Genomic DNA, 20,395 nt, shown 5'->3' with positions numbered 1-20,395 from the left:
TCGCGACGAAGAGGATGCTACACCGTAACCACTGGTGCCTTGCCCGGCAATGGGACAGCATGTCAAATAACTCATGGTAGGAGCTCGAGGACGGCTGGGATCTGCCGCCACTGCGGAGATGCCTTGTGGCATGCCAAATGCATCCCTCACAATTCCAGTGCACCTACACCATCGGCATTTCTCTGGCGTTGAACGTTCATACTCTATCTGTGCCGTTGGCAAATATTCCAAAATCAAGATGTGACGCAATTTGGGGGAGAAAACCCATTTCCAATGAACAGAGAGAACAAAGATAAACCTTTACTATGAGTTCCCAAAAAGGCTTTTTCACCAACTCTATAGGCAGCTTCCATATGAACACTTGCTTACCTATGAACTATTAGCTTATCTCTATATAGCATGTGGGGAAGATCATGGCGATGCCATCACAGCAATCATGCGAAAAGCCAAACAAAATAGTTTCGCTATCCACTTGCCACGACGATCATGTGGCTGCCAAACAACCGATTCGCGCAGGATAACTTGCTGGATGGAGCAGCTTCAGATCACCATCGTCCCAGGCGTCAGCTGAGGCGCTTTCGTTCTCGGTTCCAGGGATGAAATTATCGAAATCAGCCAAGGATTTCAGTTTGCTGCTGAGTGAAGCTATCGTCTTCTGGCAGTCTGCCAGTTTCCCTGCAGCCTTGGCTAGCTCTTTCTCCTGTAAAAATTGTAGATGTTTCATGAGTAGTAACACCACTGAAAGTCCTGAAACTATTCACTACCAGAATTTATCTAGATAGATGAGATAAATGAATGGTAATAAAATGCCAGTTGGTTCTGTAGAATTTACCTTTCTGTTCTGAAGATCTTTGGTTGCCACAGGCTTCAATGGTTGGTGACCAAGAGACATGCTGGACAACTTTTCTTCCATCTTCTGACATTTCGCTGCAAATTCCAACGATTGTTCGTTCTCTTTGTGAATCTGTTCCTCCAGCAAACTCACCATTCCGCGTAATTCCTCGGCTTCTTTCTCTTTGAGTTCAAACTGACTAGCCAGCTTGTTCTTCTCATCTTCAGAAGCACCCAATGCAGTTACGTAAGCTGATGACAAGTTCTTCTGGCTCTCCAGCTTCTTTTCTAACAGGCTGACATCTTCCTTCAAGCTGTTGATTTCAGCTCGTCTCGACTTGAGTTGAGATTCCAATTCCACTGTCACTGGCCTGTGTTTCTCGATTACATCCTCGAGCATTTTAACCGTCTCGCTCAGCTCAATGATCCGTGAATTTGCAGACTCCAGCTGAGATCTAAGCTCATCTCTATGCTTACTCAATACCTCCAAATCCTTGCACCGCATTGCGAGTTCATTAGACGACGCCTTCTCTTCCTCAAGTTTCTGTTCCAAGCCGCTCGCTTTCTTCTGCAGCGAAGCGATTTCCTCTTGTGCCGACTCCAACTCGAGCTCTACACCCTTCTTCTTCGCTTCCAGAGCCTCAATGCCATGGCATTTCGTTGCGAGACGAATTGACAAGGCCTTCTCCACCTCCAGTTTCCTCTCCAGCAGAGTGATCTTATCTCTGAACTTCTTGTCTTCAGACCGTGATGCCTCTAACTGAGCGCACAGCTCTCTCTTCTCTGCTCCCAATGCCTCCATATCCTGATACTTAGCTGCGAGCTCCAGCGTCAGCACCTTCTCGGACTCGAGCCGTTCCTCCAGCACGCGGCCCTTGTCCAGCAAGCTCGCGATCTCGGCACGGGCAAGCTCAAGTCTACCCTCAAGCTCACTTCTCTTCGCCTCTACGGCTTTCATCTCGGCCTCCATTGCATGCTTCCCGCCATTGGCAAGGTTCAGCTGCCTCTGCAATTCAGCTGATTTCTCCTCTGCCACCTTTGCCCGATGGCGGGAAGCCCTCAGTTCGCGTTGTGCCTCATGCAGCGCCTTCTCCCTGTCGGCCTTCTCGGCTGCCAACTTCTTGACCTTCTCCTCTAGCTTCACCACCTGGACGTTCGCGTCTTCGGCGTCGCCTTTCGATGAGTCGTTCGCGGAGGCGAGCCTCTCCATCTCGAGGAAGTCATCCATCACGCCGATGTCTGCGGTCGCGAGGTTGGCGCTCCTCGTGCCCGCGTTGCCCTTGTCGTTCTTGAACTGATCAAGCTCGGTGATCAGAGCCGAGGCCCATGAGTCCGAGCAGTCCGACTGGTAGTCCGTCACCGACTCGGCGCAGACCGAGCTTGGAGCGCGCCTGAGCTCGATGTTGAAGGAGGGTCTCCGTGCCGCCGCCTGCGTAAAACATCAAACATGTGAATAAAACAAGATCTTCTGACGAGTTGCTTCGGGTGCCATGAATGATCGACGCAAGAAAAGGGTTTCATATCACCTGCAGCCTCCGGCACTCGGCTTCGAGCTTGGCCACCTTCTTGAAGCCCTCCAGCTGCTGCTTGCTCGCCGTCTCGGCGGCCCGCCTGTGCAGCTCCTTCTCTAGGGTCCTGAGCCCGAGCTCCTCCGTCTTGGCGAGCAGCTGGACCTTCAGAGCTGAGTTCTCCTTCTCCAGAGCAGACAGCCTCGCGCTGGTGTCGCCATCGGTGGCCACCGAGCGCTCAGACTTGGCCTCCAGCCTCGCCGTGAGCTCGACGGTGCGCAGCTCTAGGTCGGTCTTCTCGGACTCCCATTGCCGTGCTTGCTGTGTCAGCGCGTCCTGCACCGTCTGCTCCTGATCTTCCTTGGCACGCCGGAGTTGCCGGACGCATTCCTTCAGGGCACCATCAAGATGGACGAGCCGGTCCTCGAGCGCAGAGTTCTTGGCAGTTGCAGCGTTCAGCTGCGTCTTCAGTGATGCGATCTCCTTCTCGGCCTTCTCCCATCCTAGCATAGAGGAACACAGGTTTTTGTCAAGCAGAAGCATATGTGACTTGTGAATTCTACACAAGCAAGAGTGCAGAAATGCCGCTGTTTACTTATAACTGACTAATTAAGCTCCATGCCTATGGCTCGATTACAAAGAAAATTCAAAATCATATTTTTTGTGTGTCTGACAAAGTTTTTGTTCGACTGAATATACTAAAAATATCTTTCGAAGCACTTACAGTATGAAATTGTGTAAAAATTTTTGTTCACATACTACAATTCTCTGATTCACTCCAATGCGGCAACATACCTAGAACAGCTTCCTCTGCAACTTTGGAATGCTGCTTCACGAGATCGTCCTTCGCACGGATATCCAGAACTACGGACGACAGCCTCTCGCTCAATACCTTCACCTTTACACTGTTGTCGTCCTCCAATTCCTTTGACGAGATCTCTGGTGATTGAGTCGATTTTGGAGAACTCTTGGCAGTATCCTAATCAAGAACCCAAACTGTCAAGCATCCTGCAGATTAACTTGCTCATGTTTCAGCAACTAGGGAAAGGAATACAATAATGCTCGAGCTTAGGTGACTGCAATGAGGTTTTTCTTTATGTTTTAGGCCTGAAATACTATTATTCTTGGAGCAATACTATACAACAATTGGATGGTTGAAGATTTGAAGTGTCAGCAATGCAATGAGGAGCCTCTACCAGATGCATCAGAAAAATTGGCAGAATCGCGGTCAAGGTACGACACACTGCCATATCGAAATGCACGGCATGGTACCTTGTGAGAACATGTTAGCCTTCCTTTCAGCATAATGCTCCCAAAAGCCTTAAGGCTGTCAGTAAGAACTGTCAGCACAGTACTCCTTCATAAATCCCAATCGCTCATGGAGTTACTTCTAGACGGTAGGAGTAGGACACACGGTACTTAATTTAAGTGTTGAATCAGACATTACTAGGAGGACGCACAATTTCATGGAGAAGGCAAGCAGCTCTGGTCAAAGATCACAAGCAATGGCACCAGGTACTGATGCAGAGGACCAGACCAGAGCTGGAAGATACAGAGAGAGAGGCATCCATCCTGATTGCTCTGTGCCAGCACCCAGCAACAGGAAAAGCCATTTGGGTTGGGCCAAAGGTGCAGGTGCAGCACATGGAACGGCCGGCCGGCCAACCCAACAAATGCATCCTGCTATGCTGCCCTGGCCTCAAGCAGCCATGATATTGTCAGAGAAAAGCTAGTCCCAACCAACACCCACATCCTCATTGTCCATGGCGGGACACGCAGCGGTCAGGTAGGGCTTGTACTGCTGAGCCTTCCTGGTATAGAAACACCCAGGACGGTCTCATTCTCCACCTCCCAATTAGTGAGTGTCCTACTGGAATTGTCACAGAATCATGAACAGAAAGGGAATGGTTAGTGTTACTGCTGCTCAGCAAATCAGGGGGTGAAACTCAATTTTGCTGCCTCTCAATGCCATGTGGGGGGCATAGATGCTTATGGTCAGCCACTCTACCTGTACTAAAATGATTGATCCGCTATTCGGAGGTCTACGACGACGCTGAATACACGCGTTTATCCTGTTATTGATAGACAAGAGGCTAAACCTATACAGAATTTGCTGAAACATCCAGAGAACGATGCTCCTGTAGCACACAGCATCAGAAATAAGGGTCAGGAACAGCAAGGCCTTTGTCCAGGATAACTGACAACTCACCAGAAATCCCTGCCTAACGCTATCGGTGGTTTGAGTTTTGAAGAGTTTTTATGTGTTGCAACTTGGTGATAGATTACCAAGCTTAAGAGGCCCTACAGATTTGGCACCGGATGGATGAAACCTCACATGTTTGCCGTGTCACAAGGCGTTTCCCACCCCCCTTGTGCACTGCACATGCGACATGACCTGTTAACTGAAGGATTGCGGTGCGACTCACAAAGTCAAATGAACGCCGAGCAAAGCTTTGCTTGTGGTACACTCTACTAGTCTAGACATGGGATGAGGAGAAATGAGTGTCCCTATGTTTCTAAAATTGAGTATGACATCGTAGAAATGCAGAATTCAGAACATGAGCAGATGAATGATGAACATTTCTGCATACTTCGTAGTATCAAATTATCAATTTGAACATATCAGTTGAGAAGAAACGGCAGAAGAAACTGTAACCGACAGTACAAGAAAAAAGATGTTTTTTTCTTCTTTTGATCCCCTCACCTGTTCATCAGTTAACCTCTCGGATGCTGAGGAGGCCGAGGTCTCGGTCTCGGCGGGGCTCTTCTCCGCCGACTTCCGCCGCCACAGCCAGCTCCGGCGATCCATCCTCGGAGTCGGAGACCTCTACTCTACACCAATGCCGATGCTTCGGTGCCTCTGTTTCCTTTCCTCTATCTGGAAGAGTTCATGATCACACTGGGAAACAAAAAAGGGGACAATATCAAAGGACAACAGTTCAGTCCATCTATCCAACAATTAGTACAGACAAGACTAGAAGCAAAACTTCCAAGAACACAACGTTCATGCAATCCAATGCTTATTTATCTGACAATTCATCATCAAATTTAAACGCCTCAAGTGCACACCAATTCTAATGTTCATGTGTATGCGCCCATTTGAACAAACTGCCCAGAAATCGAAGTCACCCAGACACCCAGATTACATCTGCACAGGAACCAAAATTACAGGTGCACAAGAACAGAAATTGCATCTCTTGGCTCCCCAAGAAACAAACCCACTCCACCAAGAAACCACGCAAATGAGAGACCGCCGTCCATGGCGCACAAATTGCCGAGAAGGGATAGAGCAGAAACCGAAAGAACAACACAAAAAAAGAAGAAGGGAGGAACAGAGCAAAAACTCCAAGAACAGAAAGGCAACTCCACTCCAAGAATCTGAAGAGAGAGCCGAGCTGAAGTCCTCCATGAAACGGGACCGAGGCGAAGCTCACCTCCACCGAAATCCCGCAACCTCCCGGGAAGGAGTCCAAGAACCGCGCCTTCCTTTTGTCACCGGCTTCCTCCCCGGCGCGGCACACGAAACGCGAGCGCGACCCTTATGGAAGGGAACATGTCTGCGCTGCGATTGTTTTAAAACCGTCAGCTCGGACAGACAGACGCAGTGCAGTGCGCATGGGGAGTAGAAGATTAGGAGAGAAAAAGGCGTGGGCGTCTCAGAAACGAAGGCTTCGCAGTGACGCTGACGTACATGCAGGTTGTAGTGTAGTCGTGGAGACGAGTCAGTGTGCTGTAAGTTTGCCCCGCTTTTATGCTGCAAAAGATGCCAGGGACCCATTTAAAACATAAGACTTCCTATATTTCTCAGAAATTCCCCTGAAAGTCCCATCCCATTTACTATTTCTTAGATTTGGTGGATTTTCCACTTGTACTGAGAAACTGAAAAGAAAAAAGTTACTAGCTACAACAAATGCCATATGAGTACGCATGGATACAAATCGATTTGTAAACCGAGGACACTACTACTATCACTGCAAACAAATGAGCCATGAGAGATGGCTACGTCGTTGATGGACAAGCGTAGCAGGGACACGCTGTCTCGCACTGCAGTACGGCATGCAAATATTTGCCCCACATGAGTAAGCCGAGGGATTTTAATTTAATTTTATAATTTCTTTTTATTTACCAGTGAAAAGATCGAAATTCACGAAATTTTGTGAATTTTTCGTCATTTGTTATGTGTATCTTACATGTTACTAAAAGATAATTCCAGAATTAGATATTTCGTTCTCATTCGAAATCCCCAAAATTTCACTAAAATTTTAGCAAAATTTTAATCACTGAGTAGCAGTATTTCTGCCGTTGTCTTCTACGAGCAAGTGATTGGTGTGAACGTGCAGTCACTGTATTCCCAAAGACAAAAATTGCTTAGGAAAAAATATGGCACATGACAGAGGAAATTGAATGCTGACAGATGAATCGTCAGGTTGGCGTCTTGTGGGACTCTGAAAGCGCCTTGCAGGAGAAAATTTCAATTTGGGGGCAGAAACGGTGTCAAAAAGTATAATGTCACGATCAACCTCTCCTTTTCCAAATCTTTTCTTTTGTAATAAGTAAGGAGGCAATCAAACATGTACGAATTAATCAACCCCCCTTTCTGATCTTCACTCTAATCATCCTGATCAATGACGAAACTTTGACATGTATTGGCTGCCAACCATCTATTAGCCTCTTCAGCGATTTGAGGTTTTCTTTTTTATAACCCTAGGATACTTCGAATTTAGGTGGTGGGCATTCGAGTTTCAGCCATCCCTTCATTGACAAGAAAGAGATTGAACTAAAAGATCTGAAATGGGTTTTCCGATCATCTGATGAGCGAATGAATTGAGTGAAAAGAGAGGGGTAAGAGCAGCTCAAAGGTCAATAAAACGGTGAAACTCCCTTGTCAAATTGGGATGTGCCGACCCTTGGGATACTGCGTGCATTTCTGGTGAAATTTTGACCATATATATATATTATCATTATCAAATGCCACCATTAATTTATGAGCTTGTCATACACCGAATTAGTAGTATTTTTAAAGTCAACGTCTTAAAGATAATGGTACAAAGTCACTAGTAGCGTTTCTTTTACTTATTCGGTGATTCCATAAGAATCTCATTTCATAAAGAAACGTTACAAATCACGGTACAATATGTAAAGATGTCTCATGACCTCCCCTGAATTCCATGCACATTGGGCCTAAACCCATGGTGACATTTAGATAAATGTTCACTTACACATAGATATGATATTTTGTCCTATTATACGCTTTGATACAATACAATAAAGATCTGGCCTTTACGTATGATTCATGATATTTCTCTATCATGTTGTTTGGATATGGTAATGAAAGAGGCTCAGTATTGCATCTTCGCTTTTGGCAGCGTGCTATGAGCACACTACGACCTCCTTCGACTTTGGCAACGATAGGGGTTTACGTAGTTTACGGTTTGTAGAGGGTTCATGGCTCCCCTGGGTACGCAGGGAGGACGGAGAGATGGTGTACCGATCGATGTAGGGGGTGGTGGAAGCATCGCAATGAGGCGGCGACAGTTCCGAAAGCGAGGTTTGAAGGTGATGATGAGCAACGCTATGATGACTATGCATGATTTAGGAAGCGCAGGGCTGGAGGGCCAGCAACGTATGCGGTGAGGCAACGATAGATACGGATGTGTTAGGGAAGCGTGACGAATGGTAAAAGCTTAGAGACCTGCACTTTGGCCATGTCTGGTGAGCAGGGCGGCGGCAGCGGTAATAGAGGAGCACAAGTAGGTAGGGAGGAAGAGGCATGATGTGAGGGTTGATAATGTAGCATAGATGTAGCTTGGCCTAGGTAAAATGTCCTTAGCATGATATTACAAATTAGAGGTTTTTTTAAGACGAGATGAGTCCTAGAGGGCATAATTAACGTGTACGAAATTGCCATATAAAACTGATGACCTGTACTTGCCCTCCTGTCGAAAGTCAATGTTGCGTAAATGGATAACCTATGTATCAATAATGTGGACACCTACGGCACTTTATTTTTGTTTCTGAGGATAATCGAACCAACTAACACATCAAACGATTCCCTAAATAACACATCTCAGCAGTGGTACAGATATGCAGATAACCACATGACATGATGATCAGATTCGAATTGCACAGTAGTACATGCTTGAGTGTATGTCGCACGTTCAGAATTCGAGATTGGATGCAATCTATGATTCCGACACAGCAAGTCGACGTGAAGTAAAGAAACACTGAAATTATAATTACTCCGGAAATTACGGGCATTGTTCTTCTGATATTGTGGCCTTAATGTCCATAAGATTCCAATTATACAGTCTAGATGTTGAGATATTGTGAACAAATATTATATGTGTTCAAGTTAGCCTTTTTTTATTTATGAAACTGGAGGGTTCCATGCTAGCTTGTCATATTGCCATTCAATCCATCAACAACAACACAAAAACGAATTGCTGAGATTGCTCCTTGTGCTCGATGAGCTTTGATGCAGGGTTGAGATCAGCACTTTTGCCATTCGAGTAGTTGAGCTTGAGTCGTAGCTTGTTGAGTTCGAGCATTTTTAGCAGGTTTACTAGCCACCAGATTTGCATCCCTCCCGGAGCGAACCTGAACTGCTCGATTTTGCACCGGCATCCACCTTCGTCGTAGCAGGTGTCTTCCTCGATCCATGACAAATGCCATCACTGATAGTGGGGCCATAGAGAGAGGGCAGCACAAAGGGGAGAAGGGGGAGACAAAGGGGTAAACGGGAGAATCATTATAAAAAACCTATAACTAGTAAGTTCAAATATCATGATCGCAGTCAGTTTTGAGACTTGTGATTATAGTTATCTCACTCGGTTCTTTGATCTACAAGCACCTCAGATCGCCCAATAGGTTCTTATCTATATACCATATTCGGTACCATCCAAGAACCGACAACGCGTATAGCTGTGTCTACCCACCTTTCATTTAATTAGCTTGATAGGAATTATAGTCCTTGTACATACCATGAATATTACTCCCTCCGTAGTAATATCTTTGACGTTTTAGCTTTCAAAAAGTGTTCTAAACTATTTGACATTTTTGGACTACAAGGCCATATATGGGCTCTTCTTCCGTTGGCCGAAGTGCATAGTGATCAAGTTCCGGTAGAGATGAACACGTGCATATTAAAGAAGGCGATTAAATTTTTTTCTTGCTTTCATTGGTTGATGGGGTTCTTTCCTAGTCCTAACGTAGTGATGGTCACCCTTGAAAATGATTCACTATTAATCAAGAATTTTAATAAAACTATATTGATTTTCATCTGATTCAGATAAAAATAATCACAGTAATTATACTACAATTAATTAAAAAATTCCTATTAATTTTAATCCAACATGCAAATGATGAATAAGGAGATCTATTTTTCTATATAGATGATTGCAAAGCTCGATTACAATGGTTATTACAGATACACCTTGCACGTGTTTCACTATCCCAATTAAGCGTTCAATATAGTTTTCTTCACAATCTGATACAGGGTTTGACATATTTCTCTATATCATTTTAAGTTTACACATGGAATCAATAATGTTGCAATAGGAGCCAAAAATTTTCATGAGCTATACTAGGTGAAGCACATGCAAAATAACACCATCACTACATGAAAAAGGGACATAAGTAATAGGTGATAACCCTAATGGGTGACAGGTCTTGTACCCATCACCTCCGAACGCATCACTGATGAGTCATTATGGGTGACAGATATAGACCCGTCACCAATGTGGTCATAGATGACGGGTCACAATTTGACCCATCAGCAATGAATATCATAGGTGACGGGTCGTAACAGTGACTTGTCACCTATAACTAAACATAAATAACGGGTTGTAACAGTAACCTATCACTTATGACTAATGAACGTGTTTCATAATTTTTAGACATGAACATAGTCAAAAAAAAAAAAAATTTCACCCAAGAGCCACCCTAATGCAGGACCCATCGCATATGCCCAATTCACATCATTTTCAAACATATTTCGGTTTTTGCATTTCGTTGGACTCGAACCCGCGCCCAGGGCCTCGTGCGTGACTCCCTTACCACCTCACCTATCACGTGCTTGTGATAGAAACAAATTATGTTATCCTTTTTTACTTTCGTTGTCGAAGGTCATAGGTGACGGGTTATAACTGTGATCCATCACTTATGCAAGTCATAGGTGGCGGGTCACAGTTATGACTCGTCACTGATGATGTTTTTCTCAAAATATTGACTCTGAGTGCTTTTAGTAAAAGGGGTATAGCTTTTGCATACAGACTCTGATTTTGACATTTTTTTGACTCTACGAACATCTACAGAAAAAGTCACATTCGTTTCTCCCCGACTTTATTGGGTTCGGAGAAATTTTTGAGGTCAAAAATAGCTTGGAAGATTGAGTTCTCGCTCCTGGTAGTTTTTGCACTGTTTTCGGAACGCGTGTTGTGTCCATAGCCGCCACCCCTTAGATCAAACTTGAGAAAAATTGTACAATAATTTCTATTCTAGTGCTCCTAAGGTGAGAAAAAATAAGAGAAAAATAAAAGAAAAAATAGCATCATATATATATTCCTAAGGCTGTATATTATATATATACACCCCTAATGAATAGAGAAAAATAATATAGAATACACATATATATGAATATATGTTTGTACTACTATACACACACACACATGACATAAACTAGGAGTACGTGCACTTTTGCACCACAAGAAAGGCAGGTCCAGAATGCCGTTGATAGGCCTAAGTCCCTCACCTAGAGTCATCATCCTTGAAATAATAGCTCTATATATCAATCATGTACATCTATAAAAACAACCATAAATGTTATGTATATATATCTACATAAACCTAAGTATATGAATACCTAGGGGTATATATATACACACAATACATGAAAGATAGCTCTATGTATTGATCAAGTCATTGGTGACGGGTCACAATTTGACCCGTCACAAATGATTGGCTAGGATGACCCGTTACTGATGAGTTAGTCATTGGTGACGGGTTTCGTATTCCACCAGATCAATAGCCTCCTCTTCCTGCACCAAACCTGACGATGTCGTTGTCGGAGGATGAACTCCTGTCGCAGGGATCCCGAGAGACCCCTTTTTTAAAGATTAGGCCGGGGGGATGATCCTGAACGAGCTTGTCTGGGAAATAAATGGGAACGGAAATAAATGTAGTGGCTGGTGGTGGGAGATGATCGACCTAGTGCAAGAAAGATGGGTGCACCGGGGTTTAGACAGGTTCGGGCCGCACGGGGGCGTAACACCCTACTCCTGTGTGAGTGTTATATCTCTCCTTGAAGGGAATTCTTCAAGGATGTATCTGGTTACAGGGGTGAGCTGTCTATAGAGAGCTTGAGGCTCTCGTGTTCTAGCTTGGCTTGAGCTTGTTTGTGATGTTCTTCGCCTTTTGATCTGGGCTTCGGGTGCTTCTTGGGGGTTGTCGGGGCTTTCTTGCCTTGTTCACCTTGTTTTCGGTCTGTCTTTATGTGTTCTTCATCCTTTCCTTTTATAGGCGCGCCGACCTCGACTTATCTAGAATGGGAAAGAGGGGGCACGAATGCCAAGGCGCCACGGAGAAAGGCGTCATCATTCCGTTTTGGCGAAGTGACAGGGGCGGTGGAAAATTGCGGCGTGCATCCGACCACCCGCCACTGTGGATGTCCTCTGGCGCCATTAAGAGGGTCCACCGGGCAGCCACAGAGGTGCCCGGTGCGCCCACCCTGTCTTGTTCTTCTGCCAGGGCAGGGTGGCAGGCGGAGCGCTTCGATTTTGGCAACGTTATCCCGAGGCACCCGGATGAAACGGGACGGGACCCGTGCATTTAATGGACCCATGCCCCCCTGCCAGAGCATGGCAGGGTCTGACACTAGGGCGTGAGCAGCTGAGAATGTCAGAATGTCAGGATGTCAGGCCGCGCGTGCCTATTAAATGCGGCATTGGGCCTTTGACTGGCTGACACCCCGACGATGGGACCCTTCGGGTCGTCGGACGATCTTGCGTGAACCTTTGGGGAACCGAGTCCTCGGGGACTGCCACGTGCAGCCCCGAGCACTCTCTCCCGAGCACTCCGGTGAGACCTTCGGGGAACCGAGTCCTCGGGGGTTGCCACGTGCAGCCCCGAGCACTCTCTCCCGAGCACTCCAGTGAGACCTTCGGGGAACCGAGTCCTCGGGGGCTGCCACGTGCAGCCCCGAGCACTTGGGGGAGACCTTCGGGGAACCGAGTCCTCGGGGGCTGCCACGTCCAGCCCTGAGCACTCTCTCCCGAGCACTTGGGGGAGACCTTCGGGGAACCGAGTCCTCGGGGGATGCCACGTGCAGCCCCGAGCACTCTCTCCCGAGCACTTGGCTATTTGGATCATCGAGGGACTACGGTACTTGGGGGTAAGCGAGAACCCTTTCGAGCACTTCCTTCCCGGTACTTGGACTCTGCGGATCATCGGGGAACTGGGGTGCTCGGGAACCAGAGGCGGCGGCCCCGAGCACCTTCTCCCGGGACTTAGCTTCTTCTTATCTTGCAGGGTGGACCTCGCGGGATGGTGATGCGTGGCGGATGGCCGGCCCGGTCTCGGGACTCAGGGACCCCTGGTTCCTGATACACCGACAGTAGCCCCCGGGCCCATTGGTAGGCGACGGGACGGAGACGGCGGATGGACCCTTCGTCGCGGCCGAGGCCGAGGCTGGTGCAGACGCTATGTGGCAGGCTTTCGAGAGGTGGCCCTTACGGACCTAGACCTCAAGTACGCCCCAACAGGAAAATGAATGGACGCGTGTCCACACAACTTCCAAAGGGTATGATGACCGTACGGGCGGCACGCGTGGTCGCCGCGCAGATCGAGGAAAATACGCCTGGCAGCCGCTGACACTGCGCGATCGGCAGGAGATTCGCCTGGCGGTTGCGCCGATCGAGGCGATGCTTCGCCGAGCGAACCGTTTGGGCGGCAGTTTTTGAACCTTGGAGATATAAAAAGGGGGATAGGATCGGTCCGTCCCCCTCTTTACGCTTTCTTGCACTTGCGCTCTTGCCTTCTTTGTGCTCCGAAGCCCTTAGGAATTTCTCAGGCGACCGAAGCATTCTTCCTTCTCTCTCTCTTTCCACTGCCAAAGCTGCCAGATGACGAGGGTTGGAGGAGGACGCCGGGACAAGGCTTCGGACAGCATCTTGCCGGAGTCTCGTCTGAGGAACGAGGAGGCGGCAGACAAGATCAGAAAACTGCTGGTGCCGGAGGGGCAAGCAGGTGCTGTGGTGGTGACGCCGGCGAGCCTGACGCCGGTGACGACCGTCCCAGGGCGGATCGTCCTCTTCACCTCTTTTGTGGTGGCGGGGTTGGTGCCGCCGTTCTCCACCTTCTTCCTGCAAGTGCTGGAGACGTACGGCATTCAATTGGTGCACCTAAGCCCCAACTCCGTGGTGGTGTTGGCGGTCTTCGCGCATCTCTGCGAAATGTTCGTGGGGGTGGCGCCGTCGGCGACGCTGCTTCGCCATTTCTTCGTCCTTCGGCCGGTGGGGAAGAAGAGGGGGCACTCCACGGCGGACGTCGCGGGGTGCTGCAACCTTCAGCTCCGGGACGGCCTGAGGGATCATTACATTCCCCAGGTGCTGTGCAGCAAGTGGGAGGAGTGGCAACGGGACTGGTTCTTCGTCGACGTCGACCCCCACGAGCGCCTCGAACTGCCAGAGGCGGCGGCGGAACCTCGGCGATCGACGTGGGAGGCGCCGCCGCCAGAAGACGCGAGGCTGAAGCCGGTGTTGGAGCGCATCCTGGAGCTACGCGAGGCCGGGCTGACCTCCGTCATGGTGGTCGTGGATTTCCTGCGCCGTCGGCTTGCGCCTCTACGAGAACGGGCCCGGCCGAGCTGGTTCTACACCGGGCCGGAGGACATCACTAGGACCCAGATCGGCGCGAGCTGGGATCTGGGGCCGGCGGAACTGCGAGGGATGACAAGGGTGATCACAGGAACGGAGGACATGGGCCGGGCGGAACTCCCGTGGCTGGAGATGGCACTCTGCGCCAACCCCGACCGGGTGGCCATCATGGCGCGGCTGCCGGAGTTCGACGCCCAGGGGCCCGTGGACCGGCCGAGAAGCCGGAGTCCCGAGGCCTCCGAACTCCCCGGGTTGGAGGAACTACTTGGCGAGGAGGCCGCTGCCAGCTCGGCGCGGGCTGGCGAAGGGGCCGCCGTAGGCAGCAACCGCCGTGCCAGGGAGGAGGGTGCCTCTGAAACCGTCGAGGAGGTGGCGCCGGGAGACCGGGGAAAGCGTCCCCGGGCCCTAATTCTAGTGCCGGATTCTCCACCGTCGCCAACGGCAGCGGCGGCATTCCCGGTGCTGGAGCCGCGGCTGGTGCGGATGGGGCCTGCGTCGGTGCCCGCGACCCGCGCGGCGGTACCTGAGACCCGCGCAGCGGCACCCGAGGCCCGCACAGCGGCCCCACCGAGCCCCCAGCGGAAGAGGCGGCGGGAGGAATCCGGACCGACGGCGCCTGACCCGGACTTCAGGCTCCCAGCGGCCAAGTGGCAGTATCGGTGAGTCTCCTTTCTTGCTTTTTCCTGGCATTTCTGGCCCGAACTAAGCTTTGACATTTTTCATCTGTCTCCCGTAGGCCGGCCGCAGGCGCCACCGCGACGGAGAAGGCGCGGGCGCCAAGGCCAGGGCCGAGCCCGCCGACTGCGTCGACGGAGGCGGGCACAGGAACGGCAGAGGCGCCAATTGTCGTGGCGGCCACTGGGAGAGAGGCGGAGGTGGCGGTCGAGAGGAGGATGGAGCAACCGTCCGAATCCTTGGCGCCGGCGGAACCTACCCCGGGCGCGGAGAGCCCGGGGCGGATGACGGTGGAGGTGGGTGTTTTGCCGGGGCCGGCGGACAGGGCGGCCGATGCGGGAACGCAGCCGCCGTCCGAGTCTTCGGCGCCAGCGGAGCCTACCCCGGGCGCGGAGAGCTAGGGGCGGATGATGGTGGAGGGCCCTACAGAGAGCTCGAACCCCCCGGAGGCACTCTGCGGGGAGGCCTGGGCCCCACCGGTGCCCGGCCAGCCCGCCGACCCCTTCCTGGCCGCCATCGAAGGCGTCCAGGTAGCGGTTGGGCAGCTGGGCGCAGCGGTAAATGCCAAGGAGGGGGAGCTCGAGGCCGAGCGCGCCCGCCTGGCATCGGAGAAGGCGCAGCTGGCGGGCGCCCAGGAGGAGGCCCGCGCGGCGGCCGCGCGGGAGCAGAAGCTCCTAGAAGACATCCGCGCGGAAGCCGCACGGGAATAAGAAATTTTGAAGACCGCGCGGTCAGAAGCCGCGCGGGAACGAGAAGACGCCGCCCGCCTGGCTGAGGCGTCGAAGCAGCAAGCTGCCGAGGCCCTTGCCAGGATGGGGCAGGCGCAGGAGAGGGAGGTGGCAGTCGCAGCTCGGGAGCAGGCGGCGGAGGAGCGGCAAGCCGAGCTAACCCGCCGAGAGGGCGCGGCCGAGAAGACGCGTGCTGACCTCCAGCGCTAGGAAGACGACCTCCGAAAAATCAGAGAAGAGATCCGCCGCTGGGAGGAGGACGTCTCCCTTCGGGAGGTGGACAATGAGTTGTCGGCGTCGGATCTCGGCGCTCGGGAGGATTCGGTGGCCCAGCAGGAGGATGTGCTGGCCCGGCGGGAGGGCGAGCTGAGTCACCGAGAAGACGAACTGAGTCGTCGAGAGGGTGAGGCTGCTGCGGCGGCAGCGGCCGCTGCTACCAGGGCGGAGGAGAACGCGAAGCACGAGGCGGAATTGACCGCCCATGAACGCGCCTTATCCGAGATGGTGGCCAAGATGAAGCAGGCTGCCGGCCCCGCAGCAGTTGGCGGTTCTTCTGGTCCGACCGGGGACCAGGGACTTGAGGCGCAGCTGCGGGCTGCCAAGGAGAAGCTCGAGACCGCGTTCGTCTCGCGGGTCAACCTGCAGCAGATGCTGGAGGATATACTCCGGCGGATGCAGCGGGCCGTGGAGAAGGGCGGTCTCGGACAGCTCGTCGAAGACAAGAAGGGCGACAGCCCCGCACGACAAGTGTTGGGGCTTCAGCAGGTCTGCGAGCGCCTTGAGGCCCTGCCTTGGGCGGTCGAGGAACTTGCCGCCCGGGAGGGACGTGGTTTGGCACATGCAGTGGCCGAGCACGTCCTGGCCTGCTACCGAAGCAGGGACCCGAACTTCCCGCTGGAGCCGGCGCGGGAGGGAGTGGTCGAGGCTGAGGGAGAGGCCGCCCGGGTAGCGGTCCGGAGTACGGCCGCCGTGGTGGCGGCTGGCTTCAGGCGAGAGGTGTCGCCGCCGCCAGCCCCCGGGGATGACTCAGAGGATTCAGCCGACGCTTCCGCCGCCGACTAGATCTTTTGTAGCTTTTTTCTTTCTCTTTGTCGTCTTGATGAATGTAAATATAGGAGTGAACCCTTAGAAAATGCCTTGTATATGTCTTGTGAATATAATGGCAGCTTTTTCTTGGGCTCGCAACTCCAATTTCTCTGAGTGTTTGACGTTTCTTCTGATGTTTTGCCTGGAAGTCCCGGGGAGTACTCAGTCGGGCCGTTCCTGACCTTCCCATCCCTAAGAACGAAGTTGTCCCGATCGCTATTGCTGGCGTAGTCGGCCCTCGAGCTCTCGCGAGTCCGCATTGTCTAAGTTAAGAAACAAAGACACAGACTTCCTTGCCCGGGAGATAGATCGATCCAGCACGGAACACGCCGTGCCCAATGAACACTTTTTCACTTCGCGACCACTCAGTTAGTAGACGGGAGACACGTGCGGGCGAGAATGTGACCAAGAGTCCTCGTGGTCCGGTGGTGCCCGGGCTTAAAACGGGCCGGACCGAGCACTGACAGCCCGCCCCCGAGGCCTGAGCTCCGGACTACTCGAGAAGCTCGAGCGATAGGATTACCCAGGGCACCCGTGGAATCGGTAGTACTCGGGGTCCTTAAAAGCGGACCGAACACCACGACCACCACGAAGGGCTTCGGTCAGACATTACCGTACGCGCGGTACTCCTTTCTACAAACCGCTCTGTCGTTCTGGGAAAAAGTAGACACACGGCAGGGTTTTGCGTGCGAGGAGACCACCTCGCCGAACAGATTAAAGCGCGAGAGCCCCCGAGAATGACTCGGGAACATAAATTTACTGAAAGCAGACTTGTCTGAATATAACCACTCACCGGACAGCTGTCGGCCTTCCGGCCAACCGATCCAGGAGGGGCGTGCTTCCGAGCTCGGGTGCCCGGGGACTTGGTTCTTTCAACGGAGCGCCCAGAGGCACACGAGGCTTCCGGGGTCGAGTGATCTCGACCACTCATGCCTAAGTGGTAGGACCACCCGAGCACCCTTGGGGCCGACCAAAGACCGGGGTATTGAAGCCCTCGCAGTCGAACTGCTCGTGATTGTCGGCTTGTGACTTAAGAGAGAATATAGAATTTCTTTGTCTGGTGCGCTCTGTTAGTGTGGTACTTGTTATAGACTATTCTCATTTTCGACCCGAGACCTCTCGAATACCCAAACCGGCGGACGAGAGCGGACAGAGGCATAACCTAGAGGTCCTATGGTTTGGTGGCGCTTGGGTATGACAGACCAAACCGAGCACCGACAGCCCGCTCCGGGGGCCTGAGCTCCGGACTACTCAAGCAGCTCGAGCAATAGGATTACCCAGAGCGCCCCGGAACTCGGTAGTGCCCGGGAGCCTGCCACGACATCGAACACCACAGCCTACCATGTCGGACGTAAGTCAGCGGCGACTGCTCGCATGCATACCGATTGGGATTTTTTTATCAGCGGGGAAAATGAGAGAGCGAACTTTTTCTCGCACAACCGAGCACCTCACCAGACAGATTAAACATACGGAATCCAGAAAAATAATTTGACATAGCGATTGCCTATTGAGATATTGAATTTACAATGTTTACAAGGTAGGGCGACGATGACTTACCCACCGGGTGGAGCCCTCGGTCAGTTTGGGCGGGGGGAAGCCCCCGGCCTGGCTGACCTGAGCTGCGAGCACGACCATCTACGGGTAGAAGCGTCGAAGATGCTCGATGTTCCACGGATTCGGGAGTGGCTGTCCTTCCTCCGTCGCCAACCTGAAAGAACCTGCCCGTGGGACCGCGATCACGGTGAAGGGACCTTCCCACACAGGGGACAGCTTATTCATTCCTTCGCGCGACTGGACGCATCGGAGAACTAGGTCCCCCACCTCGAGAGACCGGGCCCGGACATGGCGTAGATGATAACGCCGCAGACTCTGCTGGTATCGAGCCGCCCTGATGGCGGCACGCCGCCAGCGCTCTTCCAGGTAGTCCACGTCATCGCGCCTTTCTTGCTCCTGCTCACCCTCAGAATACGCATGCACTCGAGGGGAGCCCAGAGTGAGCTCGGAGGGGAGGACTGCCTCGGCGCCATAGACGAGGAAGAACGTAGTCTCCCCGGTGGCGCGGCTTGGCGTAGTCCGATTAGCCCACAGCACGGTTGGCAGCTCGTCCACCCATCCCTTCCCGTGCTTAGCGAGCACGTTATAGGTCCGGGTTTTGAGGCCCTTCAGTATCTCCGCGTTGGCACGCTCGACCTGCCCGTTACTCCGAGGATGAGCGACGGAAGCGAAGTAGAGCTTAATGCCGAGGTCTTCGCAATAGTCCCCGAACAGGGCACTTGTGAACTGGGTGCCGTTGTCGGTGATGATCCGGTTCGGGACGCCAAAGCGGCTGGTGATACTGCGGATAAACTGGAGCGCCATGTTTTTGGTCACCTTGATGACTGGGACCGCCTCCGGCCACTTGGTGAACTTGTCGATGGCGACATATAGGTATGCATAGCCCCCGATTGCTCGGGGGAATGGACCCAGAATGTCCAAACCCCAGACCGCGAAAGGCCATGACAGGGGAATGGTAGAAGAGCCTCAGCTGGCTGGTGAATCTGCTTTGCGTGGAACTGGCACGCCCTGCAGCGCCGAACCAGCTCGGAAGCATCCTGGAGAGCTGTAGGCCAGTAGAAACCTTGCCGGAAGGCCTTCCCGACCAGCGTGCGGAACGATGAATGGCCACCGCACTCGCCCTCATGGACCTCAGCGAGAAGATCGCCGCCTTCTGCCCGGGAGATGCATTTCAGGAGTACACCTCCTGCGCTACGCCGGTAGAGATCCCCATCTACTATGGCATAGCGTCTGGACTGCCGAGCAACTCTTTCGGCAGACGCCTCATCCCCGGGTAGGAACTTTTCTTTCAAGTACCCTCGGATGTCAGACATCCACGAGGCATCTTGAGAACATTCGGCGAACGCAGCACACTCGCCGGACGGCGGCGCCCTGACGGGGCTTCCCACTGAGGGCACCGCCGGGGTCCCCTGAATTGAGTTCAAGGGTTCCCCTTCATCCTGTTCGGCAGGCAGGACGGAAGGCCGTGCGAGTCTTTCTTCAAAGACTCTGGCAGGGACGCGCGCACGTGAGGAGGCCAGGCGGGAGAGCTCGTCGGCCAGAGTGTTGTCGCGGCGAGGAATGTGCCGCAACTCCAGGCCATCGAAGCGCCTCTCGAGCTTCCTGACCGCAGCCACGTACACCGCCATTTGAGGATCCGTGCACTGGTACTCCTTGGACACCTGGTTGACGACCAGCTGGGAGTCCCCTTTGACCAGGAGGCGACGAATCCCGAGCCCCACCGCAGCCTCGGAGGCCGACGATGAGACCTTCATATTCCGCCATGTTGTTGGATGCGCGGAACTGCAACTGCACGACGTACCGGAGCTCTTCACCCGTTGGGGAGGTGAGAACCACTCCGGCCCCTGCGCCTTTCAGCGAGAGGGAGCCGTCGAAGTGCATGACCCAGTACCCGGGCGCGTCGTGCCCGGGATAGGCAGAGATCTCTTCTGGGACGATGCAGGGGACGGGCGTCCACTCTGCCAAAAAGTCGGAGAGTGCCTGACTCTTGACTGCCTGGCGACTGACGAAGTGTAGGTCGAACTCCGCTAGCTCAACTGCCCATTTGACGACGCGCCCAGTGCCTTCCCGGTTCCGGAGAATGGGTCCCAGCGGATACGTGGTAACCACCGAGACCTTGTGCACCTGGAAGTAGTGGCGCAGC

At 52.3% G+C, this 20,395-nt stretch overlaps 1 protein-coding gene across 2 annotated transcripts; it reads right to left on the bottom strand.

Moving 5' to 3' along the window:
• Positions 1-279: 279 nt before the first annotated feature.
• LOC133890433 (filament-like plant protein 3) lies at positions 280-6,069 on the bottom strand. 2 transcript variants are annotated; one of them, XM_062330801.1, is made up of 6 exons: positions 5,774-6,069; positions 5,044-5,238; positions 3,135-3,318; positions 2,358-2,842; positions 833-2,260; positions 280-700 (listed from the first exon to the last, which is right to left on the bottom strand). In XM_062330801.1, the coding sequence occupies exons 2-6, from the start codon at positions 5,146-5,148 to the stop codon at positions 485-487; spliced, it is 2,418 nt and encodes an 805-aa protein (XP_062186785.1). In that variant the 5' UTR covers positions 5,149-5,238; positions 5,774-6,069; the 3' UTR covers positions 280-484. The 2 variants fall into 2 exon arrangements, with proteins under 2 accessions (XP_062186785.1, XP_062186786.1); XM_062330802.1 differs by lacking the exons at positions 5,044-5,238; positions 5,774-6,069 and adding an exon at positions 3,612-4,685.
• Positions 6,070-20,395: the final 14,326 nt, after the last annotated feature.

Source organism: Phragmites australis, chromosome 14 (genome assembly GCF_958298935.1).
Source record: "Phragmites australis chromosome 14, lpPhrAust1.1, whole genome shotgun sequence".
Taxonomy (NCBI): Eukaryota; Viridiplantae; Streptophyta; class Magnoliopsida; order Poales; family Poaceae; genus Phragmites; species Phragmites australis.
The sequence above is the reverse complement of the archived record's forward strand: the minus strand, read 5'-3'. Positions and strand labels throughout refer to the sequence as shown.

Coding starts and splice junctions, on each gene's coding strand:
- LOC133890433 (XM_062330801.1), bottom strand. CDS start 5,148: ATGGATCGCCGGAGCTGGCTGTGGCGGCGGAAGTCGGCGGAGAAGAGC. Junction 3,319..5,043: donor AGAGGTTAACTGATGAACAG/GTGAGGGGATCA, acceptor GTTCTTGATTAG/GATACTGCCAAGAGTTCTCC. Junction 701..832: donor AAGATCTTCAGAACAGAAAG/GTAAATTCTACA, acceptor CAATTTTTACAG/GAGAAAGAGCTAGCCAAGGC.